This window comes from Nannobrachium achirus (genome assembly GCF_963921795.1).
Source record: "Nannobrachium achirus genome assembly, chromosome: 3".
In the NCBI taxonomy this organism is placed as follows: domain Eukaryota; kingdom Metazoa; phylum Chordata; class Actinopteri; order Myctophiformes; family Myctophidae; genus Nannobrachium; species Nannobrachium achirus.
The window spans coordinates 61,846,325-61,866,085 of NC_137812.1; the positions used below are offsets into that span (position 1 = coordinate 61,846,325).

General features: G+C 43.4%; 1 protein-coding gene and 1 long non-coding RNA gene across 2 annotated transcripts; one reads left to right on the top strand and one right to left on the bottom strand.

The window, feature by feature from the left end:
• Nucleotides 1-3,268: 3,268 nt before the first annotated feature.
• LOC308281821 (transcription factor MafK-like) lies at nucleotides 3,269-4,093 on the bottom strand. Its single transcript, XM_080722140.1, has one exon. The coding sequence runs from the start codon at nucleotides 3,829-3,831 to the stop codon at nucleotides 3,397-3,399; it is 435 nt and encodes a 144-aa protein (XP_080578266.1). The 5' UTR covers nucleotides 3,832-4,093; the 3' UTR covers nucleotides 3,269-3,396.
• Nucleotides 4,094-15,754: 11,661 nt separating this feature from the next.
• LOC308281825 lies at nucleotides 15,755-17,203 on the top strand. The gene is made up of 3 exons (XR_013961872.1): nucleotides 15,755-15,927; nucleotides 16,327-16,488; nucleotides 16,700-17,203. It is a non-coding gene; the product is annotated as an uncharacterized lncRNA (long non-coding RNA).
• The last annotated feature ends 2,558 nt before the right edge of the window (nucleotides 17,204-19,761 follow it).

Sequence of the window (19,761 nt, forward strand, 5' to 3'; positions counted from 1 at the left end):
TACCGTTTGTTTTTTATCTTTGTTTGATTCTATTACAACGAACCATTCTTTTCTAAAGTCACACTCCCCTTATAGGTCGCTCGTTCTATGACTGATGAACCAGCCTTTGCTTCTTCTATTTTATAAAAACAGCACAGACAGTTACAAAACTGTTTCATTTTCCTGTCATTTACGGAACAGTACAAAAGCAAATAAATAAAAACAAATACGACCAGCATTAAATATAGTACATAGCAATAGAAAACGTACACAGACAAAAACGAAACGATATCTAAAACACACAGCACAAAAATAACTTAGTGGAAGAGCAGGAGTGATGCCGCCATAGAGGCCATATGTGTGGGTATCCTTCCACCCAGCTACAAAACCCTGCACAATAGTTTACCTGAACTCACAAGATCCTCAGGCTTACAAAGTTATTCATCCCCGTTTCTTTAAGTCATACCTGGTCATATCAGAGAGAATGCTGAGTGCAGGAGTGTAATCAAAAGCCAATGCTATGATCAGAAATATGGATGTCTAATAAAATATGTTTACAATGCCTTATAAATCATTATTAGTGACTGCAGATTTATAGGTAATTAAACAATATAATTAACCCATTTAGGCCTAGAATTATTGAATGCTTTAACCAGTGAAAAATAGCAGATAAACAAGCTCACAGCGCGGCACCGAGTGCCGCGCTGCGAGCTTTTTGCTTCTGGGTGGTCCCTGGAACTAGATATTTTGAGATGGGGGTCCGTGGCCAAATAAATATCAGTTTGAAAACATTTGAGAACCACTGACATATAGTAGTCTCTCAATAACAGACTAACTGAGCTCCAGTTAAGTGAAAAGGACCTTTTCTTTGACGATGGCTAGCCAGATGGTTGACATAGAAACATAGGTTTTTTAAAAAGTCTTAAAATGATTCAAAAGACACTTTTAGAATCGGGTCAAAATTCAAATTTTCACAATTTTTCAAAAATAGCAGATCTACAAGCTCGCAGCGCGGCACTCGGTGCTGCGCTGTGAGCTTGTATATCTGCTATTTTTCAATAGTTAAAACATAAAATAATATAATGAATATCTGTGCCACTGCTACTGTAGTGCTGAATGCTGAGGAAGAGAGGACAGAGCTTTCTATGAACAGATAAATAGTCCAATTACCCATGGTTTCATCACCTGCTCTGGCCCAAAAATCAAACGCGATCAAACGTCACATCCATGAAATAGTGAACAATACAGTTACACCTCGTCACATAGCAACACGGCACACCACACGCTAGCCCACGGTTTACACACACGTGCCTAGTCACTAGAGAAAAACAAAGCTATTGACTTCAATAGTTAAGCCACTTTTGGTACAATTGCAAAATAGAGAGAGATATCAAACAAATTGTGTTACACCTTTTTTTTCCCCCCAAAGGTTTTTTCTTTTATAAACAATGCAAAGATAAGAGTGTCTTTATAAAAGTCCAGACCCTACACCATACATAGACAAAGATCCTTTAACACCACATTATAAGACTAGATTCATGGTAAAGCTCATGGGTAAATGACATCCATTTGTGTGACTGGGCACTCAGTCAAATATGTTCAAAATCGTTAATATTGAAAATGGCTGACATTGTTAGCTGTTTGCAATGTCAGTACAGGGCAAGCAATTACACAAGTGAGCTCAACGGTTAAAGGCCAGGGGAAAGCCAGTGGCTAACCACTTTGATTCCACGTTGGGAAAAGAAAAGTAAATGTAGGCATGGCAACCTACATTTCTGAACCATTAGCCAATCAAATTCACCAGTGAACTAAATCAATAATTCAGAAAGCAAGCGAGCAAGTTAAGCAACATGAACCCTTTCCAACTGAAAATCTAATTACATTGCCTTGGCACAATTAAAGTAGCTTGTAACAGAAGGGGGGGAAAAGCCCTGTTCTTCAAAACATTTTTCAATGCAGGCATAAGTGTTTTCTTCAGTGGTCGATGAACGGAGAAACTGCAAAGTCACATAAATGGGTGTTATTATTATCCTGATAGCTACAGTACATGTACACAGCTCTCACAACAATACACAGCGATGGTGGTTGATTAATTGCTGTCACAACCTGATTCCTGATTGGTCAGTGCATTCCACTAAGCACAGGCCCGTAAGCATAGGTCAACAGACACTTGGGTTGAATCTCAAACATCTCTCCAAAAGTTATTTTTTTTTCTCAGTACATATTATCATAATAGACACCCTTTCCAGACTATTTTTCATACTAATACAAGTGCAATGCCATGAATTAACGTCAATTTGACTTCGTCAATTTGACTTCAGATAAAGTACCATTCTGTGGTGAATGTTTTGCGTAGTATCAATTGCTATTGTTTCCTCTTCCTGCAGAGGTAGAAAGAATTTAATAGCCATTTGGGGTTGAAACATTATATAGAGAGAAAGAAGGGGGGGGGGGGGGAGGGGGAGTGAAGAGTTAAAGGAGAGAGACCGTAGAAAAAGACAACTAACTAAATATAGCAATACCAAAACAAACCACACCACAGAATTTCACAGAATTCCTGATACATAACAATTCACACACAGAGAATACACTTTGGACCTCATGTGAATGACAACACAGTACAAAACAGTAGAAATACAGTACAGTTACCACCGTTGAGTAAGATATATTTTTTCCTACAGTATATTTCTCAAAAAAGTTCAGTTGTTCTTCGCTTGGTGGAGCACAATAGGGAAGTTTCTTCCTCCTTTGCCGTGAAATGTGTGGGTCACCTGAAACCTACTTATGGAAACATACAGCAACTAAAACCAGGGTTCCTACAACTTATTTGTAACTTAAACTTCCAAGACTTTTCCATGACTAATCAATAACAAATTATCTCACAGATATATAGTATATATTGTTTTTCAAATGCTTTGAAAGTTTTTTCCTATGGGATTTCAATGTACCGCAGCTTGGTTTGGCAAGGAAAACAAACACTTTTAATGTGGTGTCAAACATTGAGAGAGAGATGAATTAGTTCATCGCCAGATAACTAGATCTACCAGTAGTCTTAGTTGACAATTTTGGCATTGTTTAAGTAATAAAATAAAATAAAATAAAATAAACAATCCAGGCCTAGAAGACATCTAGGAACCCTGTCTCTGTGTCCTGTGCTCAATGATCATGCACTGACCAAGGGCTGCGTCCTAATAGTCTAAGAAGCTTCCCCTACTTCCCTGCTTTCCTATATCTGCACTGAGAGAGGACAGGTCTCAGCCAACATGGCTGAGGAGGGGTTGATTAACTTACACCCGTCCAGCTCTCTTGTAGACTAGTGCACATAGCGGAGAGAAGACGAAGTAGAGAAAGAGGCTCACTCGGAGGCAACTGCATCCACCCCACCACCACCTTCCAACCATCTGCCTCCTCCTCCCCTCAAGACCGCGCATCCGTCTTCGACTTCACTATCGTGATGACGCTCGTGGCCGTCGCCACCTTCCCCGGTATGAGCGGCCCCATGACCGAGGACGCCATCCCTCCCCCGCCGCCGGCGCCGCCGCCGGCCCCCCGGACCCCGACGCCGACGGCGGGGCTCCGCGCCACAGTCCTGGCGAAGGTCTGCAGGGCTTCGTACTTGGAGCGGAGCGCGTCCAGCTCCACGCGCATGGAGGCGTTCTCGTTGGCCAGTTTGTCCACCTCCTGCTGCAGCTGGGCCTTCTGCTTCTCCAGCTCCTCCTTCTGCGTGACACGCTTCACGCGGCAGCTGGCGGCGTAGCCGCGGTTCTTGAGCGTGCGGCGCCGCTGCTTCAGCTGCAGGATCTCCTCCTTGGTGAGCCCCCGCAGGTGCGCGTTGAGCTCCCGCACCGACATGGTCACCAGCTCGTCGTCCGTCAGGCTGGTGCCATTCTCCCCCGGCTCCCGCTTCACCTGGGGGAGTTGATTGGTTGAATGTTTTATTAGACAAAAATGGAAAACAGTGCAAGTATAGTCAAAACCTAGCCTCGCGTAGCCAGGCTTTACTCATCTGCGAAGAGAAAGGCCTGGTGACAATATAAGGCAGAAAGCGTTCAACTTCCGCCGTGTGAGTTTCCCCGGAAGTGAGCATCCCCGGTTTTCCCCTAACGTAACTTCCGTTAAACGCAGCACTTCCGCTAGGAATCTTGGAACCAACCGGAAGGCATATTGTCTACAGGGTGGTCAAAACCAGGGGTCTTCAACGTTTTCAGGCCAGGGATCCCTTAGCTGAGAGAGAGATAAAGCAGGGACCTCCACTACATTATTGGATAAAATTGTGTTGCAGAGGAAAGATTTTCATAGATTTCTTAGACAGCTTAGACTTGTTTGACAGCACTGTCATCATGTTGGAGTAATGTGTATTTTCAGACATTTAACCACTTGAACGGTCAAATACTTTAGTCTGCTCTTCTTTGCCAAAAATAGCCGATCTACAAGCTTACAACGCCTCGCAACTACTTTTGGGTAGTGTTCCACTCAGAATAGGGATGCTAGGGTTCAAGTGGTTACGGTAAAAAACATGATCCTATCACACAAAGATTTGGCGGCCCCCCTGTAGTAACTCTGAGGACCCCCTAGGGATCCCGGACCCCCTGTTGAAGACCCCTGCTCAAAAAAAAAAAAGTAGTACAGTACAAGTACAGTTAAACACGAAGGAGCATCCCAAATAAGTCATTTTACGGTCTTGTTTACGTCGGAAGTCCTTGGTGTTCAATTCATGGACATAGCAAACAGCAAGCAAAAAAAACATTCAAATATCATCGCAGTTATAAAAACACTAGATGTAGAGGTTAGGGGAAACAAGGGGGTGGTCACTTCTCGCCTGTCTATGAGAGAAGTAAGCCATTTACCATGAGAGGGAGTGGGTTGTTGGCTGATTTACCACTGTTTCAGGGTTGTTTGGCACTCGCACAACCCTGAAACAGAGGTAAATCAGCCAACAACCCACGACCCTCGAATGGTAAATTGCTTTTCTACCACTTCTACCATATAAATGAAAGAAAACACAGTTGTAACTTGCAAGGTTATTTAGTTACAATCAACTGCAACACAACAGTGGTCGGGGTCCATCTGCTAACTCAAGGTTGTTGACTGATTTACCACTGTTTTAAGCCAATCAGAATCCAGTATCTGAACATGTGACCACAAAAAGTGGTAGAAGTGATAACTACCTCTGCCTCTGGCCTCCTGAAAGGTGAGTTTTCAGGGCGGTTTTGAAGGAGGCCAGCGAGCTACATGTTTTTGTAAGAGGTGAGAGGAGGAGGAGAAAGAGGGATGGGATGGGTCGAAGGAAAAAGACGGGAAGAGAAGGGAAGGAGAGAGAGAGAGAGAATCAAGGGGGATTGGGATAGCTGGAGTAGGGATGTGACGATAAGCGATATTGTAGTTTATCGTGATAAAAAACACTCACGATAATCACATCGTGGAGATTTCATTTTTCGTGAAATGGCCCTCCGTCATGCACTGGGATCAATTCACCTCCTATTTGCCGAGCTGCATATCCGGTACCATTTAAACCCTCTATTGGTAAAACGTACTTATAATATACGTACTTGATACAGTCTTCTTTTCACTCTCTACCAAATCTCTTGGCCAAAAAATTGCCGATCTACAAGCTCACACTGCGTCGTGAGCTTGTAGATCTGCTATTTTTTGGCAAATGTTCCGCACCAGGATAATGGATGTTGGGGATATTTTGATTATCGTGGTAATATCGTGAATTTCTTTGGTCACAATAATCGAGATATGACCATTTTCATATCGTCCCATCCCTAAGCAGGAGACACAGGCGAAGGGAGGTGGAGTACCACCCCACAACAGGGAGGGCTGCGATTGGCTGCAAGGTTTGACTTCACCGCCACTAAAACATCAGGCAGAATGTTCAGGTGGTTCACAGTACCATGAAGCAAGCAGGTGTTAAGTAGAGCATTCACAAATAGTGATTTTTAGTATTCGAATTATTCGACCTCAAAGTATTCGAATAGTCGAATATTCGACAGGACTGGCCAAACTGTCAAATATTAAGTAAGCAAGAGGCGAACATTGTGAGAATAGTCTACATGCTCACAAGGCGTTGTGAGCATGTAGATCTGCTATTTTCACAATATGTATCTGCGGAACCGAGTCAAATTAAATGTAATACCTACAATTCCAAGTGCTTGTCAGGGTGAGGGTACCCAGTTCAAATATGTTTATTTTGGGGGTCATGGCCTAAAAAGGTTTGAGAACCCCTGGTATAGAGCATTAACAAATTCATTCACCAGGGGCATTGACAACTCATTCTTATGACTTCCTATTTAGCCAAGCTTTAAAAACTATATATTTTTTAAGAGAGAAAAGAAAAAGTGAATATTCAACTTCGGTGAACAACGTCGAATAGTGACTTTGATATTCGAATATTCGAATATTTGGTGAATGCCCTAGCGTTAAGTAATAACGGAGTGTGTGCCTCTTACCTTCAAGGCTTTATTCCCCTTGTTAGTGGTCGTCATGCCACGAGAGCCTCGCTCTTCTGAACAGACCTTTGAAGGAGGAACAAAACAAAAGTCAAACATTTGACCAGACAAACGTACTGAGCATGCACGGACAGTGGGTCAAGCAAGTCAAGTTTTTGCTGAAAATTCCAACTGTGAACAGGATTTTATAAAAATAATTTTGTCATTTTATAACCAGTTAAACCCTACATACTTGACCGGAGTCCCCCAAGGGTCTATCCTAAGCTCCCTCCTGTTTTGCCTCTACATGAAATATGTTTGCCGAAAATGGCTCACACCGCGATAATGGAATCCGTAGGAGACGGGGTTGAATAAATTAGAAGGCGCGGCTTGTGATTGGCTGGAGCGGAGGTCTGGAGCGCTCGGCTGTGGTCACTTGGACCGCGCGGGTGAATGTTAACCTCTATGCCTAAACCTAACCCTAACCCTAACCCTAACCTCAGTAAAACTATGCCTAAACCTAACCTCAGTAAAACTATGCCTAAACCTAACCCTAACCTCAGTAAAACTATGCCTAAACCTAACCTCAGTAAAACTATGCCTAAACCTAACCTCAGTAAAACTATGCCTAAACCTAACCTCAGTAAAACTATGCCTAAACCTAACCTCAGTAAAACTATGCCTACACCTAACCCTAACCTCAGTAAAACTATGCCTAAACCTAACCTCAGTAAAACTGTGCCTACACCTAACCCTAACCTCAGTAAAACTATGCCTAAACCTAACCCTAACCCTAACCTCAGTAAACCTGACGCTGGTGAGTAGCTAACCTGCCGACGCTGGTGAACCGAAAGGAAGCGCTCCTTCCCCCACCGTCTCCTACGGATTCAATAATAGCACACCGTATCACAACCGGACTTCCTGTTTCCTTGTGGTATTGGTTGACAGTTCCCACTACCTTAATATTCTAGAGCTCTCATTGGTTGGCTCGCAGCCAATAGGAGAGCAGCGAGTCAGAAGGCGAGGAAGTGGTAGAAATAGCGGGAAGGAATCCAGGGGAAAACCAACTGTTAACAGTCATAACACACACGCACACACGCTGCACATTACTTTATTCGAATCAAATCAAACCAGAGCTGTCATAACCCATATATCGTCGTTGTCGGGTGAAAACATTGTATGTCCATAACCTTTTGTTTTGCATTTATCATTTTAAAATGAATTAACTAGTGAAAACAGCCGATCTCACTACTTTTGTGCGATGGCCTTGTATGATGAAGCAGGGCTTTACTTTGCGAAAGAACGTAGACATTTGAAACTTGGAGATACGAGGTTTCCACCCGACAACGACGATATGTTGGCATGCCTGCCACCGAGATGTAAATAAGAGACAGGAAATAAGGCTACGAAATGACATGAGTCCCAAGTCAACAAAGAAGAGAGAGGAGCGGTCAGATAAGTGCAAAGGATGAGGTCAGTACTTAGAGCCCACAGCGCCGCCGATGAGCATCTTCACTGCAGGCTCCTCAATGGGGTGCTTTGTGTCGCGCGTTGGACTCACTCTCATCTCTAAGATCAGTGTGTGTGTGTGTGTGTGTGTGTGTGTGTGTGTGTGTGTGTGTGTGTGTGTGTGTGTGTGCGTGCGCGCGGGTGTGTGCGCACGGGTGTGTGCGCACATCAGATGAAGGACAACTATTGTTGCTGCTGCTGCTGCTGAGCGATCATCATGAGACCAGTCATGATGAATCAGCAGATTCCTGATCTCACCCCTCCCTCCCCTCTCCCCTCTCCTCCCCCTGCACTCACATTTCTGCTCTCCTTCATCACTCTTCATCTCCCATTTCTGAACCCCTATACCCCCTTTTTTTTACCTCTCTTAACCCTATATCCCCATAGACCAGTGTTTCTCAAACTTTTAGATTTCAAGGTCTTCCCCTTAACTCTGACAGTGTACAAATGGAACCAAATGGACCCTGACACTGTCAGAGTTACAGACTTGTATGAGTCCATTAGACCCCCTAAAGCAGGGGTGCCCAAAAGGTAGATCGTGATCTACCAGTAGCTCTCAAGTAAAACAGTGTGGGCACCCCTGCCCTAAAGGAACCCACAGAGTCTGTTACGACTGGTGTGAGTTGACTCAAACGCACAGCAAAGGAGGAGGCAGAAGAAGGTTGAAGCCCACCCGGGCGTGTTTATTAACAATGGAACTCAGAGTTAATTCACAAGGGGGGCAAAAAGGGGAATTGGGCTCTGCGGCTGCTCCAACTCAGCACGGAACCCGGGAAACATGGACTGGTGAGGAACTGGCGCCGAGCTGCAAACAGGCCAGGCTCTTGTAGGCTCTGGAGGAGATGATTGCAGATGGCGGCCAGGTGAGGAGATGGGCAACGGGAGACAGGTGTGCAGATGTCTGGGACTCAGAGGTCTGCTGTGATGTACTGTGCCACGAGAGGGTGCCACAGTGCCAAGTGAGGGCCAGGACGTAACAGAGTCCCTGGAATCCACTCTGAGAACCACTGCCCTAGACTCCCATTTAAACTGTGAGAGAGTAGCCCGTGAAAAAGTTATTCTTAATTTACACTATGTCGTACAATGTGTTGCCGAAGATGGCAGATCTACAAGCTCACAATGCATCACCAGGAGTTCCACACCTCTGCTGAACAGGTGCCCAGACCAACCTGCAAGGGGTGCTAGTTCGGCAGCAGAGCCCCACCCCAGAGCTCCGAACCTGCGAACCAATTGTTTTTGTTGGAGCAGCCCAGCCAACGAGGCAACAAACTCTAAAACAGGGGTGGGCAATGGAGAGGGCCACTATGTTTTCACTTTCACTCCATAGGGCCACATCCCTATAGGCATATTGTTACTGTCGAGCAAAAACCTCTTATCTCCTGTAAGAGTAGCTTTTTTTGCTACTTTTGAATTGGAATCCTGAATTATCTTTTTTTAATTGGAATCCTGAAACGTAACATTTGATTTAATTTCCAATGCATTTAGTTATACGTATGTTAACTTTATGAACTGAAATACAAATACATTCGACATAAAAAAGACTAACATGTTAATACTACTATACTAGTCATTGAACTACTAATATATGAGTAATTAGTAGAGTAATTAAAGCAGGTCATGTTTGCATGTTTGGAATTGTTTGCATGTTTGGAATTGTAACAGCTGAAATCAATAATATCAGTATTCTGATATTAACCTGCGGGCCGCATTAAGTGAAGGTGGGGGCCGCATGTGGCCCCCGGGAAGCCTGTTGCCCATGTATGCTCTAAAAGCTACAGCCACCCCTGGTAGAGAGGCTGTCTGGTGATCAGGTCACCGGTTCAACTCCCGGCCCCGATCTATGTGTCAAAAAGTGTCCCTGAGTAAGCAAACCCCCCCTCCCACCCCCATCTGAGCTGCCATCATATAGTACCATTATTAGAAGGATACATTAAACCCTTTGAGATGTATCACCTCATTTTCGAGGGGGGGTCCTTCAGCTAGGACAGGGATGGGCAACTTTGATGATAGAGAGGGCCACTTCATTTTCACACTCACTCCAGAGGGCCACAATGCGTATACAGTCAAAAATAGCCGATCTACGAGCTCAAAGCGCGTCGCAGTGTGACTCGTTTTGAGCTTGTAGATCTGCTTTTTTTTATTGGAATCCTGAATTTTTTTTATTTTTTATTGGAATCCTGAAAATTATTAAAAAAAAAGTATTTTTAGTAATTTAATTTCAAATGCATTTATATGTTTTCATGTTAACTTTATGAACATAAATACAAATACATTGGGCAAAAAAAAAGATTAGTATTAGTCATTAATGAGCTATTAATATAGACCAAAGTAGTATGGAAGTTGGAACTATGACAGCTGAAATCTATCAGTATTCCGCGGGTCGCATTAAGTGAAGGTGGGGGCCGCCCGTGGCCAGGTTGCCCATATATGAGCTAGGTCAGAAGCAGCTAAAAACATAATCATAACAATAATATTTATGATGTTTCACATTCAAGCCAGCATGGTTTACAATAAAGCAGATTTTAAAAACAGATGATTATTTGATTAGTATCACTCAGGGATTTTCCTAGTCAGTGAACTTGTGTCAGGGATCTGATGATGCCTTGTTAAGTGGCAACAGGGAATGAGCCTTCTTGTTTCACTTCTGATGAGGAGGTTGCTCTTTTGTTGAAATATTTACTACTTTCTGTATCGGCTTCTAATTAGCATGCAAAGTCTCCCCTGTAGTACAACTCTTTCTGAATGTGTGTGTGTGTGTGTGTGTGTGTGTGTGTGTGTGTGTGTGTGTGTGTGTGTGGGTTTGCAATTGCTACCACGAGGGGACTTCCACATGATAGCACAGTCACGACATGGGGACTAAAAAACCATGTGGGCACCTAAGTATTAGTCCCCACATGAGAAGAGCGTTAAATCAATCCAGAACAATGAATTACTATGCCCAGAGCTTTTTTTTTCAAATGGCACACAAGGTCTTTAATCTCTGAGTAGTGTGCTACTAGTGTGTTACAAGTGCTCCCCCCAGCGACCGCAAATGGTACTGCTATGGTGTGCTAATGTTACACACATTTAGCCAATGAGAAGCGACAGGCCAGTGACGTGCCAGACACGTGTCTCTTAGACGACAATTTCATTGGATTTGAGGCCGTAGGCCATTCATGCATACAATACGTCACTACATTACTGGAGTCTGGAGAACTTACCGGGAAATTTTCAACATTACATGCAAGTCACATCATTATAAACGATAAGGTAAGTTTACAAGTGATTCTGTATATATTTTATAGTAGGGTGACCCTGCATCTTGTGTTTAAACAGATCCACTGCACATATCTTATCAAGAATGAGACTTTTAACTTAAGGACTAAAAACTAAACGTTTTTTAGCTGGTGACAAAGTCACTGTGATGATCTGCATGTTGTAATGCAATACTGTCGATCATGTTTCTCGACATTATTTGCGTGGACAGACGATTTAAAGTCGCACAGCAGCGCAGATGAGATGTTTTTTTTTATATTTTAGTAGAAATACTGTGGCAGGGAGACGATAGAGAGAGAGGGAGGGGGGGCATGCAGCAGTTTCAGTTCGGTCACAGACAAGTTCTCCTCCCCTCCCCCACCGACCACAGCCAGTGCTAATCACTGCCTGGTGTGTTGAATTAACAAGTTTGTGCAAGGCACTGCAGACGTCTCCGTACTTCTCCCTCTTGTCATGGTAGCACAGGTAATTATTTGGCATGAATGTAACGTTAACAATATTTAAACATGCTGAATCATCAGCATTTGCTACTGTGTTCTCAACAGTATTTTCAATGTCTTTTTTATTTATTTTACTGATTTTTCTGGATTGACTTCTTTTCTAATGGGCCCATTCACTTTGGTTAGTATTGGAGAGTATAAACCTGAGTCTAAATCCGCCGTTCTGTTCTGGGAAAGAAGCCTAATTTATACTTCGCAGTACAAGGGTGTCGCAAATAAAATAGCAGACCTACAAGCTCACAACGCGTTGTGGATGCGTCGTGCTGGGAGCTTGTAGGTCTGTTTTTAAAAAAATCTTTTTTTATTTTTTTTTATAAAATGGCATAATCTTGGGTTATATTATTATAATAGCCTAATTAGGGGTCCTCAATAGGCGGACCGCGGTCCACGTCCGGACCGCGAGGCACCGCCGACCGGACCCAGGACGAATTATTAAAAAAAAAAAAAATACACGTTTTTTTTCCACTTTTCTTTGTATTCCACTTCATTGCATGCGCTCTGAAATCTGTGTGCGAGAGAGAGAGAGAACGGCACGCTGATTGGCTGATGCCGGGGTATGGGTTGTCATCTCTATGACAACGACTGATAGGCTGACGCTGATAGGCTGTTACCACCGCCTCTGTTCATTTCACACACTGGGTAGACTGAGTGCTTTCGAAGCTAACCTCGCCTACCAGCCTTTCTTTCGAAGCAGGCATCACGCAGCAGCAAAGGCAGCAGCAGCGATTAGTTGCAGGCTGTAAACTAGTTATAAATCAGTGGGTTTCATTCGCGCACAAGCACAACATCAACGTGAATACTTTTGCTGGATGAGGAATATAATCTTCTCTCCAGAGAGTTTTCGCGAGGTGCCTCTCTCTTTCTCCATGGATATGCAGCGAGCCGAGCAAATCAGTGGCGTCAGTTCAGAAAAAGGTAAGGTATGGCAACATGACTGGTGTCTTGCACGCGCGCCTTCGCGCACGTGCAAGACACCAGTCATGTTGCCATACCTTAGCAACAGGCACAATGAAAAGTACATTTTATTATTTCCCCCTGTAGCCAAGGTATGGCAGATGCATACCCCTGCCATACCCAATTGACGCCCCTGGGCCAAATCCAGCTGCGAGGCGAGCCACACGCATACTCGGAGCGGGGAGGCTCTCTCCGACGCGCGGCACCTTGTTTTCGGATCGATATTCACGTTGCGACACAAGCATAAACCATTCAAAGATTATCCCAGTTTGCTAAAAGAAACAAACACTCGCGCAAACAAATGATTGTTCAAATAACTAGCCGTGAAGTTATTCCCCCATAAAATTAAGCTTTATTCGTTGACATTATTGTACATTCACAAATAAAAAAAGACTATCGAGTTCATTGTCTGACGTTGATTGCTTAATGTATAGGCCTGCATAATAATGGCATTGTGTACTGTAGCTATTTACAATTGCAGTTTCTATTGGTCATCAGATGCATTGTCCTATAGCCCTTGTCATCTGTGACGATTTAAAGTCGCACAGCAGCGCAGATGAGATGATTGTTTTGATTGATTTGTGCTTCGCCATAGCACCGTACTGCGGGGTTGTTGCGTGTTGAAAATAGCAGATCATGATAAAATATAATAATCGCGGGACATCCGTTTTTATTGCAAAGGACTACATTAGCTTAGAGCATTGGTTCTCTAAGTGGGGTCTGAGGACCCCCAGGGGTCCTTGAGGGAGTTCTAGTGGGTCCTCAGCTAAATGATAGTAACCAAATGGACCCTTATGGGTATGTGCATGTGTTATTTTAAGTGGGAAATGTATGTTTTGCAATAATAATCTAAATCTACTAAATAACTAGTAGTTTTAAATATTTGTAGTGGAGTAAAAGTATTTTAAAGTTGACAACTATTGTGGGGGTGGTTTGACTTGATTTAGGGGTGTAGATAAGTACCTATTGTCCCACCCAACAATAATGTTCTCCCAGAATACAATAAGTTGGGTTGTTAGACCCAAAAATGTGTCTGTTTTCTTTGTGTTTACTTAATTATTAGACTTGTCATGAAGTATGTTACAAAATCATTGTAAACATCCAAAATGGGACCGTAATTTTTTGCTTGCGGCCCTTTGTATTTTGCTGAGTGGCCCCTGAGGCATCTTAAGTTGAGTAGCCCTGGTCTAAATTAATCAGTGTAAACGGCTCTCTGTAGGTCCAGCAGACAGGCGACTTCTCTGCTGCATCCTTATATATTCCTCTGTTGTATTGTTTTAAAAGTTTAAAGGTCTACACATTCTTCCAATGCATATCCAGGCCTTTTTGACGGATTGGAAGAGATTTCGAAGCTCTGGGTCCAACACAGAATTAATATTTAATGTGTAAAAATCCGCTGTATTTACATTAAAGTGAATGGGCCCATTAGAGGTGGCTGTGATACTGGTCGGAGGTTGAGGCGGAGAGGTTGGGAGGTATATGGGCATTCCCATATATATCCTTAATATTGATTACAATATCCTTAATAATGTCCTTAATATTGACAACATAGGAATCTCCATATATGGGCATAAAACGTACGTAAGTAATGCCAAGTAGGGCCTTGGTTCCCAAACAATGGGTCGGGACCCATCTGAGTTCCCCTCCTACATATTGTTCCTAAATAGATCAAAATAGCAATCAATGTCATGATTTTCAAACAAATTAAAGTATTCATTCCAAGAATGTCTAATTTATATTTTGGGTCACTGGCTAACAAGTTTGGGAACCACTGTGTTAGAGCACACTGGTAGGGCATTGATTGACTTAAGCATAACAGACACTAGCATTGAGCCCTGATGGACCCATCCCAGGAGTTTGACACCCCCTCCCCTTTTGTATTTATAGTTTGAGTCTACAGAAACAGGATCAAGACGATGGTCAGGAAGCTGGATGACCCGGCAAAATGGTGAGAGGCATTAGCAAATATTAGCATAAGAGGTTCTTGCGATATACCATACCTGTATTTATGTGTTGACTGATTGGTTTGTTACGTAAAAGGGTCTTAAAAGGTGTACTAAACCTGCTTTTTTGCTTTCCAGGACTTTTGTGTAGGAGAGCGTGTCTTGGCCCAGTGGACAGACTCTCGCTACTATTCAGCAAAAGTAACCAAAGTCAACGAGAGAGGTTTGAATCACTGAAACGCATGTCACAAAGACAGTGTTGTAAATGGCAAAACACACATTAACCGCTACTTTAGACATAGGCTATTTGAAAGAAGCCGATCTACAAGCTCACATTAAGCTAACATTGAGCTTGCAGATGCTCTATTACATCTGGGTACTTATCACCACTGCATGATGGCATAAAGTAGACATAGTTTTAGTGATAAATATGTCCATGTTTCTCTGTGTGTTGACAGCAAGGACATGCACTGTGAAATACTATGATGGGGCGGTGTGTTCTGTCAAGAATGTGAACATTAAAAGAAAGCTGCCAAAAAACAAGACCAAGAAGTCAAGGTAGGTCACCGAGACTCAAGACAAACGCCACTGAGACATGTTGAACAAAGACAAAATCCAATTAGTACTGTTCAATTAGGGATTTTAAGCCTTTAAAAAAAAGAAAAGATGCACCAGCAAATGTATTCACCCTGCCTTAATTTTATTTGCAGCCCCTCCAAACTATGTCCAAAAAAAGAGAATCATGCTCTGCGTAAGAATTAAACACGATATTTTGTAGTGGTTGTTGCTAGATTATGATATCCGTAAAGGGGTTTAACCTAGAATTGCAAATCACTGCTCTAACCCGTTCTGCTCTCTGGTTTTAGAGGATTTTCAAGAATAATAAGTAATACTTAGGAAAGCGATTAAGTGAATGGGGAGATGACTTTATTGTCCTGCCTCTGCAGAAAGAAAGTGGTGAAAGCTCCATCTGTGACCCCACCTGCCCTCACAGCACATGAAGAGCCAGACCCCTTATCGAGTGAGTCACATAGTTTGCTATATCAGTGCGTTGTAGTCCTTGTGTTGGCACACGTATAGCAACTCAATTGTTCTTTTGTGACTTGCATGTAATTCTTACAGCTCAGGGAAGGCCAGAGTCTTCACAACATGCTCTCTGTGTCGTCAAACGCCCCAGTGATGATGCCGTGACCCTCACCGGAAGGCCAGAGTCTTCACAACGTGCTCTCTGTGGCGTCAAACGCCCCAGTGATGACGCAGTTACCCTGACCAAGCCTTCCTCTGCCCCACAATTATACACAGCACCTGAGAAACAGCCAACCTCCACAGCGAGAGAAAGAAAGACCCTCTCCGCAGGTAAGCACAGATGGCAAACTTAACCCATTTAGGCCTGAACACATTATGACGCAATATTTTATGCTTTAACTATTGAAAAATAGCAGATATACAAGCTCACAGCGCGGCACCGAGTGCCGCGCTGCGAGCTTGTAGATCTGCTATTTTTGAAAAATCGTGAAAATTTGATTTTTGACCCGATTACATAAGTGTCTTTTGAATCCTTCTAAGATTTTTTTGAAAAAACGATGTTTGTATGTCAACAATCTGGCCAGCCATCGTCAAAGAAAAGGTCCTTATCATTTAACTGGAGCTCAGTTAGTCTGTTCTTGAGAGACTACTATGTCAGTGGTTCTCAAACCTTTTCATGTGAAGGAACCCCAAAATGATATTTTTTGATGCTTCTTCTCATTCCTACAGCTCAGGGAAAGCCAGAGTCTTCACAACGTGCTCTCTGTGGCGTCAAACGCCCCAGTGATGACGCAGTTACCCTGACCAAGCCTTCCTCTGCCCCACAATTCTACACAGCACCTGAGAACCAGCCAACCTCCACAGCGAGAGAAAAAAAGACCCTCTCCGCAGGTGAGCACAGATGGCAAACTTAAGACACAGGGAAGCATAACTGGCACACAGGGGACACTGACTATCTAAAACAGAAAAACGTGGCACATCATTTCAAAAAGGTTGCTGGCCTGTGTTAGTACATTGTAGCCTTTGTGTTAGAAAGAACTGCCTTTGGGGCTCCTATAGTAACTCAAATGTACATATCTGATGCTCTTTCTGATTCCTACAGCTCGGGGAAGGAATGAGCCTTCAGATGGTCATCTCCAGCTCAGATCCAGGCGCTCACGTGACAACTCTCTGCCTCCCCCCCTGCTCCAGCAAACATATATGGATTATCCTCATGGACACCACAATTGCATCTACTTGCACAGAGAAGCTCGAGTGATGATACCATCGGTGGACTTAGGAGGATGGTCACCTTCTTGGTATTTTTTCCTCTGACTTCAACTCTGGAGAAGTATTTGCACAGACTTTGTTCAAGGTCAGAGAGAGCATAATTTATGTCTTCGTGACTTTCCTTTTGAACCCTTGACAGGAATGCAGATAGCTTCATTTTGGACAACTCCCCTTGTCTTCTCCTGTTGAACAGGAGAACCTGAGTAAGAGTTACCAAGGTCAGCTTCCTGTAGTTCTCCAACGTCTCTGCACACTTCAAGGCCTCAAAATCCTGCTGCTGCTGCTTATTCAGGAAATCATGTAGTCGTTTCACATCCTCTGTAAGGGGCAGTAGCAAAGGGGTATTATAGTTTGCCTCATCGAGTTTCCTGTGACAGTTCCCTGCTACCAACTCATTCCACTTTGCATCATAGACTTCTTGGAAGTTTTTTGCCTTTTCCGCAAGTGCTTTGTCCCCAGTGATAAGTGCGTTACCCTGCATGATCATAGCGATTCTTTTCAGGCTTTGTCCAAGCTTTAATGGAAGTGAGAGGGCCTCTTCGCTCCTTGTGTTTGTTACCGATGTGTGTAACACTGCCTTCACCAGCTCATAAAAGTTTTTTGGCATGACATATTCCGCGATACTTTTAAAAGGTGTTACATCCTTGCCATAGAAAACGAGTCGACCAAGAGACCTCATGCCTTGTCTTACATATTCGTGTTTTGAGGGATCATATCCATGCTTATTGAACCGATACTCTCCAAATTTCAAAATCCAAGGGTCTGATTTAACTGTACAAGCAATGTCATCCTTTTTCATCTTACATACCAATGCCCAGAGTTCTTTGCTAACCGTGCTAGAGTGGGGTAAGGCAGCAGCACAGAGGTCTTGAACTGGAGTTCTACCTGGTAGGGCTTTCTCATGGGCTGATCTAGCAATGCAAGTGCGAAAGTGTCTCCACATTGCATGCTTAGGGTGTAGTCCTTGGCAGTACGCACAGGGCAAGTAGACGTTCCCTTGTTCTTATTTTTGTGGCTGCTTCTGCACAACCAAACTACCGCGACCCTCTTCCAAAACTTTGCAATTATATGCAAAGTTTCCTTGATTACGGAGTAATTGCAAATGATTACGCCTTTCTTTAGAGCCCTTAGGAAAACTCATTGCTAATGCTACTTCTTTCTCCTTTATGTGAACCTGCTCCAAGTGCCTTGCCATTTTGATGTACAACACAAAACCAACAGTATTGTTTCTTGTTGTACAGACAAGATCCATCCACTTTCTTTTCCACAGCTGGAACGGACACGGAGGGTTTTTGGTCACTACCGATGGTTGCTTCTTCTCTACCGGGATATTCATGCCTCTTCTGTGTCGTATCTTCCGAGACTACTTACTACTATACAAGCTCCAAAGGCAGTTCTTACTAACACAAAGGCTACAATGTACGAACACGGGCCAGCAACCTTTTTGAAATGATGTGCCACGTTTTTCTGTTTTAGATAGTCAGTGTGCCATGTCAGTCATTTAATGACACCCATCAAATAAACCCTTCAATGTCCCCAATTCCCACCTGTGTGCCAGTTATGCTTCCCTGTGTCTTAAGTTGGCCATCTGTGCTCACCTGCGGAGGGGGTTGTTCTTTCTCTCGCTGTGGAGGTTGGTTGGCTCTCAGATGCTGTGTATGATTGTGGGGTAGCGGAAGGCTCAGTGAGGCTCACCGCATTATCACTGGGGTTCATGTCCACATGAACATTTACATTTGTAAGTTTACATAACTAACTCATGACATGACATGAATGTAAAACCGAATGCTTCCCATTAAATGTATTTGTATTTCTCCCTGTTTGCTTGGTTTCTGTTTTAATACCAATAATAGCGATTCAAAGCAGTTGTCCCCAAAACCACACGTACAGTCTGTCAAATTGCCCCTATGATCACGGCAGCAGCGCTGATCCTACACTTTAGCTGCACTATTTGCATGCTTGTGCCCCGGTAGTTGTCACAATCAAGTTGGTTACGCTTCTTGAATAGGTCCATCAGGTTCTGTTTCTTTTCCAGCCTTTAGCTGGTGGTCAATCACATGTTGGACCTCTAGCATTGTGATAGGATCATCTAGCAGTGGCATCTTGACATATGATTATAGTACATGCCATTGCTACCTTCAAGCGGCTATTTCACCTTGTCTCCACATATAGTGTTCAAATCACCCACCCATGAATGTTCGTCATAGGGTGAGGGCCCAGACTGCAATCACTTTATATCAGATCAAGTTTCATGACATGAAGTCCCCAGACAGAGTAACATCTGAAACTGTTATGGAGTGTTGTCCCCAGAAAGAATGGACTATATGATGGAGTGTCATGACATGGAGTCCCCAGACAGAGAGTAACATCTGAAACTGTTATGGAGTGTTGTCCCCAGAAAGAATGGACTATATGATGGAGTGTCATGACATGAAGTCCCCAGACAGAGAGTAACATATGAAACTGTTATGGAGTGTTGTCCCCAGAAAGAATGGACTATATGATGGAGTGTCATGACATGGAGTCCCCAGACAGAGAGTAACATCTGAAACTGTTATGGAGTGTTGTCCCCAGAAAGAATGGACTATATCATGGAGTGTCATGACATGAAGTCCCCAGACAGAGAGTAACATATGAAACTGTTATGGAGTGTTGTCCCCAGAAAGAATGGACTATATGATGGAGTGTCATGACATGGAGTCCCCAGACAGAGAGTAACATCTGAAACTGTTATGGAGTGTTGTCCCCAGAAAGAATGGACTATATGATGGAGTGTCATGACATGAAGTCCCCAGACAGAGAGTAACATATGAAACTGTTATGGAGTGTTGTCCCCAGAAAGAATAGATTATCTGAGTGTTATTGCGACCAAAGTTTGCGGTTTGATGTAAAAAC

Excerpts from the sequence above, each read along its gene's own strand:
- LOC308281821 (XM_080722140.1), bottom strand. The coding sequence starts at position 3,831 with ATGTCGGTGCGGGAGCTCAACGCGCACCTGCGGGGGCTCACCAAGGAG.